The 18717-nt window shown below is 40.3% G+C and overlaps 1 protein-coding gene across 4 annotated transcripts in view; it reads right to left on the reverse strand.

Moving 5' to 3' along the window:
• The window catches only part of DMD (dystrophin), a 2279750-nt gene that overhangs the window by 95934 nt on the left and 2165099 nt on the right, over positions 1–18717 (reverse strand). For all 4 annotated transcript variants that reach the window (XM_023751347.1, XM_006085660.3, XM_006085662.3 and 1 more), the window contains 2 exons: positions 14867–14941; positions 1535–1736 (listed from right to left, as the gene is read on the reverse strand). In XM_023751347.1, coding sequence (XP_023607115.1) covers positions 1535–1736; positions 14867–14941 — 277 coding nt within the window. The remainder of the gene's footprint in view (positions 1–1534; positions 1737–14866; positions 14942–18717) is intronic.

An 18717-nucleotide genomic window follows, 5' to 3' on the forward strand; every position in this document is an offset into this window, starting at 1 on the left:
ATAAAACTGAAATAAAGCATTCCACTTGACACATTTATTAAGTTCATTAAATCCATGGGAAAAATTTTAAATAATAAAAATTTTTCATTTTGTGAAAAATGTCTTTCAATAATTTTCAGCTTTTGTTATGGAAAACAACTGAACATTAGATATTGGTTTTCAAAAAAGTAGACTAATTCTTAATTTAGCACTTTGAAATTACAAAGGATAGGTCCCAGTTGCAGGTTATTTTTGGTGAACAATATGCTCAACTTTCAACTGATACAATTTACTAAATCTCTTAGTCAAACAGAAATCCTGGATTCTAATGCATTAACAATATTACTATTGTTGGAAGATTTTCTTATCATTTTCTACTCTTTAGAAAAGGCAAAACAAATAAACTTAGTACAGTAACTCAGATCTTCAAGGAAATAAACTGTACTCAAAAAATTTTCAGGCAGGTAGAAATAAAGTTATATATTCAGAATCCATTCACATGTCATCTCCAGAGAAAACAGTGCTAAAATATATCTGAGAGAAGACCTGAATACAAACCCTTATCAAAGCAAATGTAAGGGTAATCCACAATTACAGGCATGGTAGATACCGATCAGATTTCAATAGCCAGGTGATCTTAAAATTTAAAAAGCAATACCTTCTAAAAAATAACAAAGAAAAAAGCGTATACATTTTAATCCAGGAGGTGTTGGAAATCCACCACAAAGGCAAAAGGCAAAGTAGTTGATTGCAACTCCTTTTCAAAAACCCTCCAAGATTTCCAAATGGGGAGATGTTCTTTCTGACATGGGAAATGAGGCATGTAATAATTCTGATGTCTAAGAATTCAGTCAAAATTAAGACCAAGTCCTTCTGCTACCTTCCTCAACTGTCTTCATTAAGCTCAAGACAAAAATTCCAACTGGGGATCTCTCCTGTGTGCAATCCCAAAGAAATAAACGAGTGCTATCTAAGGAGTGATGAATGGAGGTCCCATTGAAACATTTCTCTCTCTCTCTATTTTTAATTCAAAACTTCCTTCATTTGAGGAGCTGAGTTTGCTGAATTAAGGGCTTGTTTTCATTTTCTGTGGCTTATCAACTCATCTCTTGCAAAAATCTCCTGAGTATTTGGATCTGGTGACAGGTTCGGCAGCATCTCCAGGAACACATCTGCCAGTGAGAGGAAGCCACCCCCAAAGTAGATGGGGCGGGGGACTCAAAACACACAGGCAACAAAGGGAAAGGACCAATGGCTACATGTGGAGTCATTGAAAAAAATTCGTATCTCAGGGTTTTGTTTGTTTTCTAATCTGAAAACAATCAATGTCCTAGCTCTTACCTCCTAGCTTGTCAAGACAAAATAGTTTCGGTTCCAATAAATGCAAAAATGATTTCTCACAGGGACAGCATTAGGTCACACAGCTTCATGAAACTTTCAACCTGAGGACCATATTTCTAGACTGGGGCCCTGTTGTGCTGCTAATTAAACCGGCACCATTCTGCCCACTAAGCCTCCTGTGACAGAGTCTGAAAGACAAGCTTGCTGTACGTACGTGTCATAAACATTCAGCAGCCAATTGAGACACATATCCACGCAGAGAGGGACGTTGACCAGATTGTTGTGCTCTTGCTCCAGGCGGTCATAAATAGTGGTCAAACAATTAATGATCTGCAGGATGTCCATGGGCTGGTCATTTTGCTTGAGGTTGTGCTGATCCAAGGCATCACATGCGGCTGACAGGCTCAAGAGATCCACTGCAAAAGCCACAGAAAATCACAAGCGATTCAAGGGGGGGAAATCCTCCTTTCACTATTTTTTCTTTTCCTTGGAGAATCTGGTAGAGATGTCTCATACCCCTTAGTGAACACCTAATCCGAACCCTACGCTCTTTTATGTATTTATTTGTTATTTTTCAATTACCATTGACATTCAATATCATGTTGTATTAGTTTCAAGTATACAGACTTAGCCTAACCAATCATATACTCTACAAAGTGGTTCCCCGATATTTCAAGTATCCACCTGATCCCATACAGACTTCAAACCCTACCCTCTTTTATTATTTTTTAAATATATTTTTATTAATTTCAAAGAGGAAGGGAGAGGGAGAAAAAGATAGAAATATCAATGATGAGAGATAATCACTGATCAGCTGCCTCCTGCACATCAAGCTTGCAACCCGGGCATGTGCCCTGACCAGGAATTGAACCATGAGCTCCTGGTTCATAGGCTGACACTCAACCGCTGAGCCACGCTGGCCGGGCAAACTCTACCCTCTTTTAAAGTGTTTTGTTTTCATCCTTCAGCTCTAAGTTTGCCGACTTTGATGAGCATTCAGGATCTGAGGTTGTTCTCACATGTCACTGGCATTGACTAGATGAAGATGTGAGCAAAGAGACAGTTCCCATTTTTAAAGTATTGGGAAATATTTGAGAGTTGAGGGGGCCTATCGAGTTCTACATAAACCAAGTCATTTTCAAATGAATAAGGAAAAAAACTATTTTACTAGAGATTTTGAAAAAATTCCTGACCATATTTTCTTGTATTAGTATTAGAGAAGGTCAGTTTGATTAATCTGTATGGTTAGGGTTGTGTAAACTCTATTTCCAGTTATGCATTTATAATTATTAAGCATTTTTCTCCTTAAAATATTAGTCACCTCACAATCTTTCTGCTACCTTAATATTAGGTGAAAAAAATAATCAACTTCACTAAAACTTTCCATAGGCAAACTAAAGTAACTGCACAATCCATCCAAGCGATTTCTTCTTTCACTTTCAGATTGTATTTTACATTGTACTTTTCAAATCCTCTAAGAACTTTGAGTGGCGGGGCGGGGAAGAGGGACGGGGGTGGGGGGGTCCCTTGATGTGAGGTGGTATTTATTCATATGCTGGAAGACAAAAATTTAACAGAAGTGAAATCTCAACCTTGTCCAACATCAGCATATTGCATGCTTTATTGAAAAGTGCACGAAAAGATGCTTTTTTTTTTCTAAAGCAGGCTTATTAGGCAAATTGGAAATGCAACAACATGCTTTTATAACACCTTATACACCTAAGCTCTGGTCTGAATTCTCAGTCCTTTGAGAGAAAGAATCAATGGTAATTAAGTAAATTTCTCACGCATCTGGGGTGGGGGGCGGGGGGGGGGGGAAGCAATACAATGATAAATGTTACTGCAGCTAAACACCGGCCAACCCAGTCTATAAACAGCTTGCCCAAAACTAAGCAGATGTAAATTTAAGGCTTTACTGTATTTCACCAGCTATTTGTGACTGGTTCTAAGTAAATGTTAAGGAAAAAACAAAATAGTGGTTAATATCCTATGTAGGTTAATACCTATGTAGTACATAGTTTTCACCTTAAAAAAAGGAAAATAGTAACTTTCCAAGTTTCCCTAGAAACATGACCTGGTGGTGGGAGCCGGGGGGTCTTTGTTTTTCATCCCGGAGAGCAAAGCTCTGTGATTCCTTTACCAATTTCCCTAGAAGGCCCTGGATGAGCACTCATCCTATCAAGGCAAAAGCCGTTGGGGAAGAGAAAATTTTTTCTGTACCCTTCTAAGTTCTTCTGGCTAGTCTAAGAATTAAATTCATATGAAACAGATTAACAGGAGGAAAAAAAGATATTTAATTTTGTGTAAATGGGGAATCCACATAAACATGAAAATTCCAAAGACAGTAAGGCAAAATGAGGTATAATTGTCATTCTGGAGTCTGGACTAAGGAGAAGGAGGTAGAGGTTTGGAACTTCAAAGGGAAGTGAGGCAATTCACAGGAAGATAAAAAGAGTTAATGTTTAGTAAAAACATGTTTGCTGGGCCATACAGAAACTGTGGGACACAGAGAGGACTTTGATCGAATGGGCCTTGCTAGGTTCCTCCCTATCACACCTACTTCATATTAAACGAATAGCTCCCTGCCTGGAGCAAATCTATCTAAATTCTTTTATGCAGTTAGGGGCAAGGTCAAAGGTTCTTCCTGAGTCTGTGTTTTCAATGCAAAGTATTCCACGTGACAAAGAGACACATTTTGGGGTGGAGAGTTTTGCTACTCTACAGACCCCCCTCCTTTTGCTTAAAAATACTTTCAAGATAATGACCTCTTTACACGGAAGCTGAGACGTTGCTTAAAGTAGCAGAAAGGAACATAACTTGATTTGAGAGGAAGGCAGGTAGAAAAAAGAATAAAGAATTTTAAAAATAACAATGAAAGCACGAAGGAGGACACAAGGAAGCAAAGGCGGAGTGGGGACTGCATGGGAGACTGGAGAGAGGTGTAGAGAAAAAATAACTCAAATTTTCATTTTCTCTTCTATGGGCACAGTTTCAGGCGCAGGTAGTGAGAGCACTTAGAAATTCAGCCCACCATTTCCATTAGTGGAAGAGAGGAATAGATTTCTTCTAAACACCAACATTCCTAAGATGTTTCTTTATACACTGAAGGAAGCTATGGGAGGTTTGAAGTTTATTATTTTCTTTTGTTACTCTGCCTTAATCGTAATAAATATTTTGCTTTAGACCTAAGGACATAAGAACCAACAAGTGAGAATTTTTAGACTCACTTTTGTATTGAGTCTAATTTACCATTGTGATGGAAACATACACACTGACAGCAAAATTGCATGAATTTCTTTTTATCGGGTCTACTCTTATCTCTGTACAGGTGAATGGGTAACACGCAGAATAGAAAATTTGAAGTATAAATAGCTCTGGAGTGGAGCAAAGAAATTGCTCCGAAATAACAGGAGCAGAAGATGACATAGTTAGGAAATAAATACTGTGCAGTGTGCTCCGCTAAAACCAGATGTGCTTAAACACAAGTACAATCCATCACAGAACATTGGAAAACACACTTCCCAAAACAAACATATCAAACAGAATTCCACTTTCATGGAACAATTTTTAAAAGACATCTATTTAGGTATGCATAGCTGGAACTATGGGGCTAAAAAGAGGTGAAAAATCAATAAGGATGATTTAATTGCTACACAGATATACACTTAAGTGTCCAAAACAAACATCTTATAGAATATATTAAGATTTTTTGATGAAACATTAAACATAATGAAGCCTCAACAAGCAACCAACAGACATAACTTTATAAAAATTATCTTTGTACCTCAACCTAGGAATTCCCACTTGGGAGGGGGAATATATATCCTTTAGTGCATATCCTTTAGGGAATATATTTTAAAACTACATTAAAACCTAAGTATGTTCTAATATACCCTCTCTTTTTTTAATATATTTTTATTGATTTCAAAGTGGGAGAGGAAGAGAGAGAGAGAAACATCAATGATAAGAATCACTGATCGGCTGCCTCCTGCACACCATCTACTGGGCATTGAGCCCACAACCCAGGCATGTGCCCTGACTGGGAATTGAACTGTGACCTCCTGGTTCATAGGTCGATGCTCAACTGAGCCATGCCAGCCGGGCAATTTTTTTGGTCTTTTACAGAATCATCGGCTTTGAGATCTAGAAGGCCCATTTAGAATCATTTTGTAATAGAGAAAATGGAGACTAGAGATAAAAAGACTTGCTGACACCCAGGTTTCCGGATTCCTCATGGAGGTACATACTGAAAAGCAGAAAGGGTGTCGCAGAGGGTGTCCTCAGAGACTATACTGAAAAAGAAAACCAGTCTTCATTCCCTACTAGTGATAACAGTAGAAAAAAGAAGCACCAAAAAGTTGGTTAGAATAAGTCCCATGGTGCCAACACAACTCCAAGCTCATCCCACAGGTAAACCTGAATACTCTATGTTAATATAAAATAATCCTGTAACCTAATTGGTGTAGACAGAAAAGGAGGTGGGTTATGATAGGATAACTGCTATGTTTTGCTGAATTTTTTTGCCCAGAGGAGGCTGTTGTTGATGTCACACCAAGTCACTCTATAGGCAGCTTACACTTCAGGCTAAAGGACTTTCCAAGCAAATGGAAAAGTCAATGTACTTTGATGTAGTTATCTGTGCTGTGAGAGTTAATTACACTCTGGAGTAGGCCTGAGATGCTTTGGTGAAAGAGCTACATAATGCAGAAGTGACTTTTTGTGTTGATGTGTAGACATGGGTTACAGGTTATCACTACTGTTTATTGCTAGCAGTAACACTGGCCATTTTTACCTAGTCTCAGCGAGACCCATGGAGGCCACTGTGCTTGGGACTGGCTACGTAGAGAAGAATAAGCCCAGGTTACCAGCAGGCTATCAGGAACCCTGTCTAAGACATTTAATATGTGTTCCCTGGTGTCCAAAATGAAATCATAAGTGGTGGTTCTTGATCCAAGAGAGAAAGTGCATCCTGGTGTGGCCCTTAGAGAGGGAGCACTTGGAGCTTACACCTGGCCTCTCTGGACCTTATGATGTGGTTGTGATACATATCCTCATTTTTATGTTGTTGGTATATTGTAGCGTTTGCCTGCAATGAATTTTAGGTGGTTTATTAAAATTTTTTTAAATTGATTTCAGAGAGGAAGGGAGAGGGAGAGAGAGAAACATCAAAGATAAGAGGGAATCATTGATTGGCTGCCTCCTGCATGTCCCACACTGGGGATCGAGCCTGCAACCTGGGCATGTGCCTTGACCTCCTGGTTCATAGGTTGATGCTCAACCACTGAGCCACACTGGCCGGGCTGAACTTTGGGTTTGTAAGCATTGGTTTTTCTAAAATATATTTTTATTTTTTAAATATATTTTTATTGAATTCAGAGAGAAAGGGAGAGGGAGAAAGAGACAGAAACATCAATGATGAGAGAGAATCATTGATTGGCTGCCTCCTGCACGCCCCATACTGGGGATCGAGCCCACAACCCAGACAAGTGCCCTTGACCGGAATCGAACCCGGGACCTTTCAGTCTGCAGTCCGAAGCTCTATCCACTGAGCCAAACCAGCTAGGGCAGTATTGTTATTTGAGTTCTGTGAGTCCTCTTCAGCAATGGAGCCCTAACTGCCACTGCCAGTGCAATTAATATCAGAAGTGAAACTGTCTAGAAGACCTCCAACTCATTCCTAGCTAAAAACATGGCTAAGACGTTTAAAAAAGAAAACGATGATTCTGATAAAAGGGATGAAAGTGAACCATTGCTGGTTGCCAAGCTACCTATGGTTTGAAGTAGCACAGGCTTTGAAATTGGTTATTGATAAGACAACTTTCCAGTGGCATATGGAAATGGTAGAACCTGAACTCCAGGAGCTGAACAAAATGGATTAGGAGGACACTGCAAACTGATGGCAAGTCTGCTAAAATTCAATTCCTTGGATGCATTAGCAAAAGCTCAAATAAGCTCAGAATCTCCTTCCACTCAAATTCGCCCTCTCTGGCCTGCAGGTGGAGTTCCGACCAAAGGAACCTGGGCAACCATCACTTTTGATAAATGGGCTACACCAGTGAGATCAATTACAATTAAAAAGATAATTCAACTGGGAAACTTGTAGGTGTTTCCTACTTGCCCACAATTTACTTTTTCTTTTTTTATATATTTTTATTGATTTCAGAAAGGAATGGAAAGAGATAGAAACATCAATGATAAGATTGAGAATTACTGATTGGCTGCCTCTTGCACACCCTCTACTGGGGATCGAGTTCCCAACCTGGGCATGTGCCCTGATTGGGAATCGAACCGTGACCTCCTGGTTTATAGGTTGACGCACAACCACTGAGTAACACTGGCTGGGCACAATGTCCTTTTTCAATGTCATACCTAGTAGTCCCTGGACTGAGGCTACAATTAAGAGTCTCAAAGGCTGGTAATTTTCCGAAACAAGATATTACGGCTCTTAGTTGGAACATAGGTGCAAGAATTCTGCAGGGATTGATGGAATAGGTTGCTCCTTTTCGACACCTCGCCTAATTGGGGCTAACTGTCACAAATGTTTTGTTGCCTACAGGACAGGGTTAGCCCCATTTTTCTGTACTTATCCAATCTGAACCCCAACCACTGGGAAGAGACTGAAGGAGGAGCCCTGGCATATCTTATCTTCTCATCTTGCCATAAGCTAAATACGGACTAGCCCAGTGGCTGAGCCCAGGGGACATAGTTTGTGTGTGGATTCAAATTTACAAGGAAGTAAAAGGTAAGACTATTGCTGAAGGTAAGAAAGCAACCAAATGGGTATTTAAAAGGGAAAGTTGACATAATGTTGGTGCCCAGAAAGAGGCTTCAACTAGAATGATATGCTCCCTTAGCGGTGATTCAGACACCCTTTTTAAAGAGCCAAGAAGTGAGGAAGACAGCTGGCCAACCTACTGAACACACTGGAGGAAGAGATGGGAGTTCTGACTGTGACCATGAACTCCGTGGAACAATAGTAAACTGGCTATGTTTTTTAGTTCTTGTTTCTGTTATTAAGGACTCGTGTTGGAAAGGACTCTGTGGGAATATTTACCCAGTCATATACCAGTAGAGAAAATACTGGTTTATAATAGTCTGAATAAACATTGTGTGGACATTAATTGGAATGATGAAAGTTTAAGAAATGTCTTGGGCATACAGTAGAAGGTTTATAAGCTATATGTCTCATCTGTCATAATATTATGTGTAAAAATATAGCTATTTGCCCCATTGCTATATGAGGAAAGCCTCATATGGCTGGAGGGGACCATTGGGACACCTGGATCACTGAGGAAGAATTAAGTTTAATTTGGTAGCCCTACTTGTTGAAATTGAAAAGCGAGAAATTTAACATGGATGGTTAGAGAAATTTCTGTGGCATACCCAAACCAAAGTCTGTTTAGGAGTGACTGCCATTTGTATGATGTTAGTCTGGGAAAGTCAACACTTTGCATCTCAAATTCATTTCCTAGTTATAATCAAGATGTTAGTACACAATGGCAACAACATGTCTGGTGGGCCAAAGACCCCCCGAAATAAAGGAACCTTAGGAGAATTAGGAGCTGGGTGAAGACCAGCTGGCCAGGTAGAATTTGCTTTGAATGAGAAAAGACAAACTGGTGGAAAACACCTCTTAGGGCAGCGGTTCTCAACCTGTGGGTGGTGACCCCTTTGGGGGTCAAACAACCCTTTCATAGGAGTCGCCTAAGACCATCGGAAAACACATATATAATTACATATTGTTTTTGTGATTAATCACTCTGCTTTAATTATGTTCAATTTGTAACAATGAAAATACATCCTGCATATCAGATATTTACATTACAATTCATAACAGTAGCAAAATTACAGTTATGAAGTAGCAACGAAAATAATTTTATGGTTGGGGGTCACCACAACATGAGGAACTGTATTAAAGGGTCGTGGCATTAGGAAGGTTGAGAACCACTGTTTTAGGGCAAAGAGAGCACTTTGAGGGCATCCAATTCCAGGAGGAAGGTTAAGGATGGCAAACTTCCTAGAATGATGATCAGGAGAACGGAACCAATGATGACTGGAGAAACCTACAAGGCGCTCCTTAATAGCTTCCGCACCACAACCGAGGGCCAACCATTCCCTCCCTCGTGTGCACCTCATGGCTATTGTACAAGCTTTCAACAGGACTGCAGTGCTTTCCCTGGAAAAGAGATGTGGACCCCTCTCTTTGGACATCATTATCTGTCCAACCAGATAAGCTGAGATAATTCGTTGGGCTCTGTGCTCAAGATGTTTTGAATTATGAAATAACAGAGACCTGGCCTCAAACCTATCTGGAAAAAATTGTATGCAGTATATGGGAAAAGTCGATTTGGGGGCGGGGGCGGGACAAAATAATCACACTAGCCTCTCAGGCCCCCTTGCTGGGAGGCAGTCTGTGGCTGTGAAGGCATATCCTGCCTTTAATGCTATTGCCCAAGTAAAGCCTTTTCCTGTAAGACTGTAGATTTGTAAGCCATGTTATCATGGGTCCTGTGAGTCTTCTTTAGCAACTGAACCCTATCTAATGCCACCTTAGTGCGCCCTCAAAGGTGAGGTACATTTACTAAGAAAGGAGCACATTTTTCACCTGGTTTGTCGCGGTGAGGATGTACCTTTATTCAGACAGCTCCAGGCTATCCAAAATCTCTCTACTGTGCGATTTAGCTGCTGAACAGAAGCAAATTGTTCTCTGCTTCTTATTTGCAGGGTATTTGCCACATTTATCAACTGCAGTATATTCGGTCCTATGGTTTAGAGACAGTCCACCACACACGGGTTATACTAAACTAAATACACGTACTTTGTATAAATGTATTTTTACTTCTGCTCTTAGAAGTTGGCTATATTTTTAATTTTAGAAGCCACGCACCTATAACATGTCATCAGAACTACAGAAAGAGAAAGAAAAAAGCTTAGATTATCTTCTTCATAACTTTCAATGGGGGATCAGTGATACGAACCACTTTATGAAATCGTTCTTACCTAGATTTTCTCTTTCTCTCTGCTTTTCTGTCCAGTTTAATTTTCATTCACAATGCATTGAAAAGCAAGATGGAGTCATGTAACTCTAAATTGATTACAAAGTGGGGACATTTATAGGGCCGTGATGGTGTTCTTGATTTAAATGGCAAATTCTCTATGGTGGTTAAAACTGTGTTATTCGGGTTTCTGCCATACTGGAGCTCTGCTGTGAACTAAAAAATAAAAATAAGACTGCCCGGCCGGTGTGGCTCAGTGGTTGAGCATCAACCTATGAATCAGAAGGTCATGGTTAGATTCCCAGTCAGGGCACATGCCCAGATTGTGGGCTCGATGCCCGGTAGGGGGCACACAGGAGGCAGTGGATCACTGATTCTCTCTCATCATTGATCTTTCTCTCTCTCCCTCTCCTTTCCGCTCTGAAATCAATAAAAATATATTTTTTTAAATAAGACCAAGTTAATTAATGGCAGGAGCACTGCTTATTTTCTAAGGTGTATGTAATTCAAACTCTTCACTGGCATCAGGAAATCACTGAGATAACATCATTAATTTTCATTAAAGTAAGAGTTAGTAGAAGGGACCTTTGGTTGGAAAAGCTAGCCAGAACTAGTTTTATTTGCCTGTCCCATAAACAATGGCTCTTTTTCATGGTTTGCAGGCATAGAAATGACAAAACAGGCAGGAAGAGAAACCCAAGTACATATAAAATTAAGAGGAAATTCTTCCATCATCTACTGAACAATTAGTTAAGTAATATGACTACACGTGTTTTCAATAATAAAAGGATTGGTGAACTCTTCATTCTATATTCATACTATACATGGAACTCTTCCTACCATTCTTGAGAATCCAGTACTTAATTTAAGTAAATACACCCTAATTTTGCTAGACCTGAATCTGTTTCAAATATAAGAAAAGTCATTCTCAGAAAGAAACTGCTGATAATTTCAAATATGTTTAAATGAGAAAATTCTCCATTCTACATTCATGGCTTAACTTTATTACAAGGTTATAACCTCAAATGGCTGAATTTTTTAAATAATATCAAAACGCACTGTTTCTCCAAAGTTTATTAGAAAATTTAAAATAAATTGAAATGATAGACGATGAGACAAACATGTGAACAGATTTTTTTTTTTAAATATATTTTATTGATTTTTTACAGAGAGGAAGGGAGAGAGATAGACAGTCAGAAACATCGATGGGAGAGAAACATCGACCAGCTGCCTCCTGCACATCTCCCACGGGGGATGTGCCCGCAACCCAGGTACATGCCCTTGACCGGAATCGAACCCGGGACCCCTCAGTCCGCAGGCCGACGCTCTATCCACTGAGCCAAACCGGTCCTGGCAATGAACAGATTTTTTAACAGGAGAACTGAATAATGCCTAAATCCAAGGTCAAAAAGAACTTTATGAAAAGGGACAGTCTTTTTTTAAAAAAATACATATTTTTAATGATTTCAGAGAGGAAAGAAGAGGGAGAGAGAGAGAAAAAACATCAATGATGAGAAAGAATCATTGATGGGCTGCCTCCTGCATGCCCCACACTGAGGATCAAGCACGTTCCCTGACCAGGAATTGAACTGTGACCTCCAGGTTCATAGGTTGATGCTCAACTACTGAGCCACACCGACCAGGCTGAAAAGGGAAAGTCTTTGTAAGATCTTCCAAGTTAGTCCAGAGTCAGCTGAGCATCTTACAGCAGCCCCAATCTGCAGGGCTGCAGTATCACTCCAGGCATACTCAGCAGTCAGGAACCTGATGGTTCTGCCCCAGGGTGGGCAGAGGACAACTGCTCAAGAGAAATGAAGATGTGGGCAAAGTGATGTCTGTCAAGTCCATTTGGGTAGAAGAAGCTATGAATTCTGGTGGAACCTGGTAATTAGGAGGTAGAGGGATCAAGAGCCTAACTGCTCGGGGAGGTAGAAGAAGTTAGTGCAGAAGTAATTGGAAGGCCAAGAAGCTGTGGTCAGCAAGTAGCATAGCTAAACCATTATTTCAGGACTGGAACAGTTCCAGCTGATTAGGTCCAGGAGCTGACCATTTGAGTAGATGGCAGAGGTGGAGCAGGATGTGAATCTCCATGGAGATGAAATAGGAAGTTAAGGAACTGAGAGGCTACAGTGATGCATGAATTCTCCATGCCAATGCTGAAGTCATCCAGAATTGGGGCCAGTACTGGGGAATAGAGAAGGACCATGAACCCTGACTGCCAAGTCTTTGGGAATGAGGGGGTCTTACCAGGGGGTCTGTGGAGGGCAGCAATAAGATGGTCAAAGAGGGTCACTGGCAAGAAAAATGGAGAAGAAACATCCTAAAAGTGGAATTATTTGGAAGGAGAGAGTAGGCTTTTCTTCTTAATTTTGGTCTCTCCAATGCTTAGCAGAAAGCCTACCACAGAGTAGGGTTGAATATGTTTTCATGGAATGGATGCATGACTGAAAATAAATTTAGGTTTTTATTTCTCCAGCTTATAGTCTGAAGTTATCATTTTTCAGCAATATCACTGCCAAGTTTAAGTGGTTGTAAAGGGCTCTCCAGGCCTAGGATTTCCATAGGGACCTGTTAATGTCCCAGAGCTGGAAAGAGGCAGCTTGGGGTGGGGCGGAGTCAGCAGGCTGGATAGAGAAAGCTTTCTGCCTCTTTTTCTTTTTCTGTTCCTGTCCCAGAGATACTGCTTTCCACCGATAAAAGGGTAATTATGAACTGGTTATTGTGAAGTGCTATTGTATACTAGAAGCCCAGTGCACGAAATTCATGCACTTGGGTTGTGGGGGGAACCATCAGCCCGGCCTGTGCCCTCTCACAGTCTGGGAGCCCTTGGGGGATGTCCAACTGACGGCTTAGGCCCGTTCCCACCATCACCACTGTGCTCACCAGCTGTGAGCCCAGCTGCTGGATAAGCAGTACTCCCCCTGTGGGAGCACACTAACCACCAGGGGGCAGCTCCTGCTTTGAGCGTCTGCCCCCTGGTGGTCAGTGCACGTCCTAGCAACCAGTCGTTCCACCATTGGGCTGAAACCAGCTCTCTGACATCCCCCAAGGGGTCCTGGATTGCGAGAGGGTGCAGGCCAGGCCAAGGGACCCCACCGGTGCACGACAGGGGCCGGGGAAGGACACGGGAGAGCTCCAGGGTGTGTCTGGCCCATCTCGCTCAGTCCTGATTGGCCAGACCCCAGCAGCAAGCTAACCTACTGGTCGACTGTCTACCACCTGGTGGTCAGTGCACGTCATAGCGAGCAGTTGAGCAGCCTTAGCATATCATTCACATACTACGAATTGATTGGTTAAACGGCCAACCGGACACTTAGCATATTAGGCTTTTATTATATAGGTAGTGTATTCCCAAGAGATCCTTAAAAGTTCAAACTTTGGCTCAGTGGATAGAGTATCGGCCTGCGGACTGAAGGAGCCCAGGTTTGATTCCGGTCAAGGGCATGTACCTTGGTTGTGGGCACATCCCCAGTAGGGGGTGTGCAGAAGGCAGCTGATCGATGTTTCTCTCTCATCAATGTTTCTAACTCTCTATCCTTCTCCCTTCCTCTCTGTAAAAAAATCAATAAAATATATTTTTTTAAAAAGTTCAAACTTTGGTTTAGATAAGGCAATCTAATATTACAACTGCTAGTACTAAATACCTTTCAATAGGAGGACATAATTCAAGTTTCATAAAGATAATTCTGGATACCAGTGCCACTAGTTGGAAAATAAGATTATCAATATTTTAGTGATTCAAAATCAGTAGCTGAAGAATGGTGCCAGGAATGATTCTAAACAATAGAAAATAGTCTAGGTAAACATTAGGCCAAAGATACTTTTAAAAAATGAACTCTATGTTACAAATGGACTTGTGATAGCGTCTTTTCCCTGTCTCTCCAAATGAAAATACCTCAACAGGCCCTGACTGATGTGGCTCAGTTAGTTGGAGCGTCATCCTGTGCCCTGGTCAGGGCACATACCCAGGTTGCAGGTTCCATCCCTGGTCAGCACTTGTACGGGAAGCAACCAATCAATATTTCTCTCTCACATCAATGCCTGTCCCTTCCTCTCTCTTTCCCTCCCTCCCTATCTCTCTAAAATCAATAAAAACATATCCTTGGGTGAGGATTTTTAAAAAAAGACAGAAAATACCCCAGACCCACTTTTTTAAATTTAATTTTTTATTTTTTAAAATATTTTTTTATTGATTTCAGAGAGGAAGGAAGAAGGAAAGATAGAAACATCAATGATGAGAGAGAATCATTGATCTGCTGCTTCCTGTACACCCCACACTGGGGATGGTGTCCACAACCCAGGCATGTGCCCTGACCGGAAATCGAACCCTGATGTCCTGACTCATAGGTTGATGCTCAACCACTAAGCAACACCCACCAGGCTATTTTTTATTTTTTTATTTATCTTTATTGCTGAAAGTATTACAAATATCTGCTTTAATGGGTTTTTTTACCCTCACTGACCCCCTTCTCCCCAAATTCATTCCCCCCCTTTTTTAAAGCAAAGAGTAACTATCAAGAGTAAATATCCAGAACTGGTAAAATACTCACAGCAAAGAGCCTTCTGCAGTCTTCGGAGTTTCATGGCAGTCCTATAAGCCGAGAACCTGACATTATTCAGGTCAGCTGGAGAAAACAAAGGGGAAACACAGATCATTTGTTATTTCATCAGAAAGCACAGACAAAAAGTCACAATAATTTGCCAACAATAACAATGACAAAAATAGGCTAGGGAAAAAAATCTTGCATATGCCCCAAGTTTTGGGAAGTAAAATTATGCCAATATGGGGAAATTAATAAAAACATCTTTTTTTCTCTTTGATAATCCAGACACCCAAGTTCTACGAAGGACTACAGTGGACTATTCTGCAGGGTTTTCAGGCATTTTTTTTTCACACTGTAATCCTGGTCTGATTGTAGTGACTCTTTGCTACACAGGATTAAAGAGAACAAGGAATATATTATTGAAACAACCATTAGAACTTAGCAAAAATCAAGTGGCAACATAACATTTTTTTCTGATTAGAAAATAAAAGTTAAATATGCTCACCATGGAAAAATTAGAAGTTAAAGGAAAATATAAAATCAAGTAAATAAGTCACCCATGGTCCCATTACCCAAATATATGCACTGTTAACATTTTGAGTATTTTTTATCCAACATATATGTGTGCGTATGATGTACTTGAAAATATAATTGGGACTAAAATAAAGATCTAGTTCATATTCTAAAGTGTAATCATACTAGTATTCAGCACAGATGAACAGTTCAATGATTTCTGCTATTGCGGTTTCTACAGTCACCTGTCTATCAAGCTCCAACTCACCTAGCTGAAAGCTATATTTAGATGATACCCTTACTCAAGTCTACGCAAGCCTTGATACACCCTGGGCAATATTTCTTTTCTAGAGTTTCTGTATATTTATGTTTCAGGAACCCAGCTCCAAAAAGCTCCTTGAAAACAAGAACCCTGTCTCCTACTTCTGTCATATTTCCCAGTAACTTAATATCTGACCGCTCTCTGAAAAAGCAGGTCTAATACAGCTAGGGGACTGATTAACAGACTGAATGAATAAATGAACAAAAGAATAAAAGAAAGAAAAAAAAACATACTAGCAAGTATGATTGCCATAATTAATTGCACCCACAAAACTGTTTATTTTTTTAATGTTTTGATTTTTAGAGAAGAAGGGAAAGGAAGAGAGAGATAGAAACATGGATGAGAGAGAAACATCAACATCAATTGGCTGCCTCCTGCACACCCCCTGCTGGGGATCAAGCACACAACCCTGGCATGTGCCCTGACCAGAAATGGAACCAGCGACTTCTTGGTGCATGAGTCGACGCTCAACCACTGAGCCACACCGGCTGGGCACAAAACCAATTCTAATTGGGGGTTAAGAAAGGGAAATAATTTAACCCATATCCAAATCACTTGGGTCAACATTATTAGCTTTATGGCCTTTGCAGAGACCAAATATAAAAACCTAAATTGAAATTAGGGGGAAGAAAAACAATGTCTGTAATTTACTCTAAAATATTCAGCGTAAAAATAAAAGTAAAAAAGACTGACAATACTAAATGTTGGCAAGGATGTGAAGCAACTGGAATTCTCATACAGTTCTGGTGTGAATGAAAAACAATATGACTAGTTTAGCTATTTCTTATGAAATTAAACATATGTCTATCTTATAACACAGCTAGTTTACTCCTAGATGTTTACTGAAAATAAATACATGTCCACAAAAAGATGTGTACATGAATGCCCATAATAGCCCCGAACTGGAAACAAACCAATAGAAGAATGAATAAACAAACTGTGGTATAGTCATACAATGGGATACTACTCAGCAATAAAAACGAAGTAACTACTAATCATGCAATAATGTTAAATGATCAGAAAAACATTATGCTGGGTAAAAGAAGCCAAAAACAAAGAATAAATAGTGTTTGATTCTATTTTTATTAAATTCTAGAACAGGCAAATCTCACCTATAGTGATAAAAGGCAGACAGATGGTAGCCTAGTGTGATATGGGGTTAGGTAACTGGCCACAAGGAACACAAAGGTATTTTTTAGGTGACTGAAATGTTATATATCTTGATTGGTGTAGAGGTTACACGAGTGTATACATTTGCCAAATGTCAAACTGTAGTCCTGGCCAGAGTGGCTCAGTTGGTTGGTCGTTGTCCCCCACACTGAAAGGTTGCTGGTTCAATTCCCAGTAAAGGCATAAGCCTGGGTTGCAGGCTCAATCCCTGGTAGGGGACATGCAGGAGGCAGCCAATGGATATTTTGCTCTCACATCAATGTTTCTCTTTTTCCCTCTCCCTTTGTCTCTAAAAATCAATAAAAATATGTCAAAAACAAAACAAAAACAGGAAAACCTCAAACTGTACGCTTAGAATGAGTGCATTTGATTGTGTTTAACTATGCCTTAATAAAGCAGATTTTAAAAATTAAAAAGAAAATCACACCGACAATACAATATGATGTATGTGTGTGTTAGGTAAAGCTACACTGCAGAGGTGGTCAGTTGTTTTAATCAAGAATGTACACTCCAGGGGTGGTTGGCTAGCAATTAATCAAAAAGCCTCACTCTAGAGGCAGCCACTGGAAGTGCTTCAGCTATATTTAGCTCCTATTATACCAGGGGTATCATTAATTATCCTAATTAATGTTAGATGGGCTTGCATTGGTGGTAGTAGTGGTTTGCAAAATAGGAAGACTATATGAAAAGGTTTAGAACCATCCCCGGCCCTTACATTAACTGGGTGTGAGAAGAGTCTAGCAGGCCCCCACCTTTAGAAATGGTGCTCTAGGTCTGACTCCAAAATGTCCAACCATGGTTCATTGGATTCTTGGTTGCCTGAATTCAATGAGATGGCTCACAGAATCCTGCTGTTATAGCAGGGGTTCTCCAACTTGAGTCATATATCAGAATCATCTGGAGGAGTGTTAAAAATACAGATTCCTGGGGCCTGCTTACTCCCAGATTTTTTGATTCGTTAGGTCTGGAGAGGGCCTGAGAATCTGCATGTCTAACATGTTTCCAGGAGATGCTGCTGCTGATGTCCAGGGATCACTTTAAGAACCACTATGTTAAAGGAATGTGGTTAGAGGTGAGGCAAAAAGGCAGAGCTGTGACTTCATTGTACCTTTGGCACAGGTTTTAAGATTGTTTTGCGTCCTGTGGCTAATAAATGTTCCCATGTGACCGAGTTTGTTCTGAGACTTGTTTTCATTACAAACTGGCATCCAAGATGGATCAGAGGACAGCCCTTACCTACGCCTAGCCACGGGTGGCTACCAACGCCTACCAAACAGAACCCTGTAACCTTGTGGGTCCTTGTATCCCAAAGTGTGATTCGAAGACCAACAGCATCAGTATCTCTTTGGAGCTTGTTATAAATGCAGAATCTCAGGCCCTACCGGGATCTATGAATCAGAATCAACATTTTAACAAGATTTCCAGGTGATTCATATGGACTTTCTAGTGCAGTCAAGTATTTAACTGTACATTTTAATAAAGTCCAAGTATAACCTCTGTATAGATCTGTGTTGTCTACTGTTGTTGCATCTGTCTACATTCCATTTTGTGGGCCTTTAGAAGATTATTTAATGGCTATTATAGTCAATTAGACCAAAAACTCACTTCTGGAATATGTTTGTGGGTCTCTTATTTATGATGAACACCAATAAAAGTTATTCAATAAATTGCCTAAAGGTATAATGAAAGGCTACAGATTCCTTCTCTTTGAAGTGAATTAACATTTCCCTGGACCTTGTTCTCTGCCAAGTAGAACTTGATTTACCTGGGTCCCTCTCCCCAAGACCCATGGTTCTTCCATTGTCTCTTTTCCTCAGTCATTATTGTTTATCTTTTTGGGTGGTCTCAGCTA

The sequence above is a fragment of the Myotis lucifugus genome, unplaced genomic scaffold (genome assembly GCF_000147115.1).
Source record: "Myotis lucifugus unplaced genomic scaffold, Myoluc2.0 scaffold_20, whole genome shotgun sequence".
Lineage (NCBI taxonomy): Eukaryota > Metazoa > Chordata > Mammalia > Chiroptera > Vespertilionidae > Myotis > Myotis lucifugus.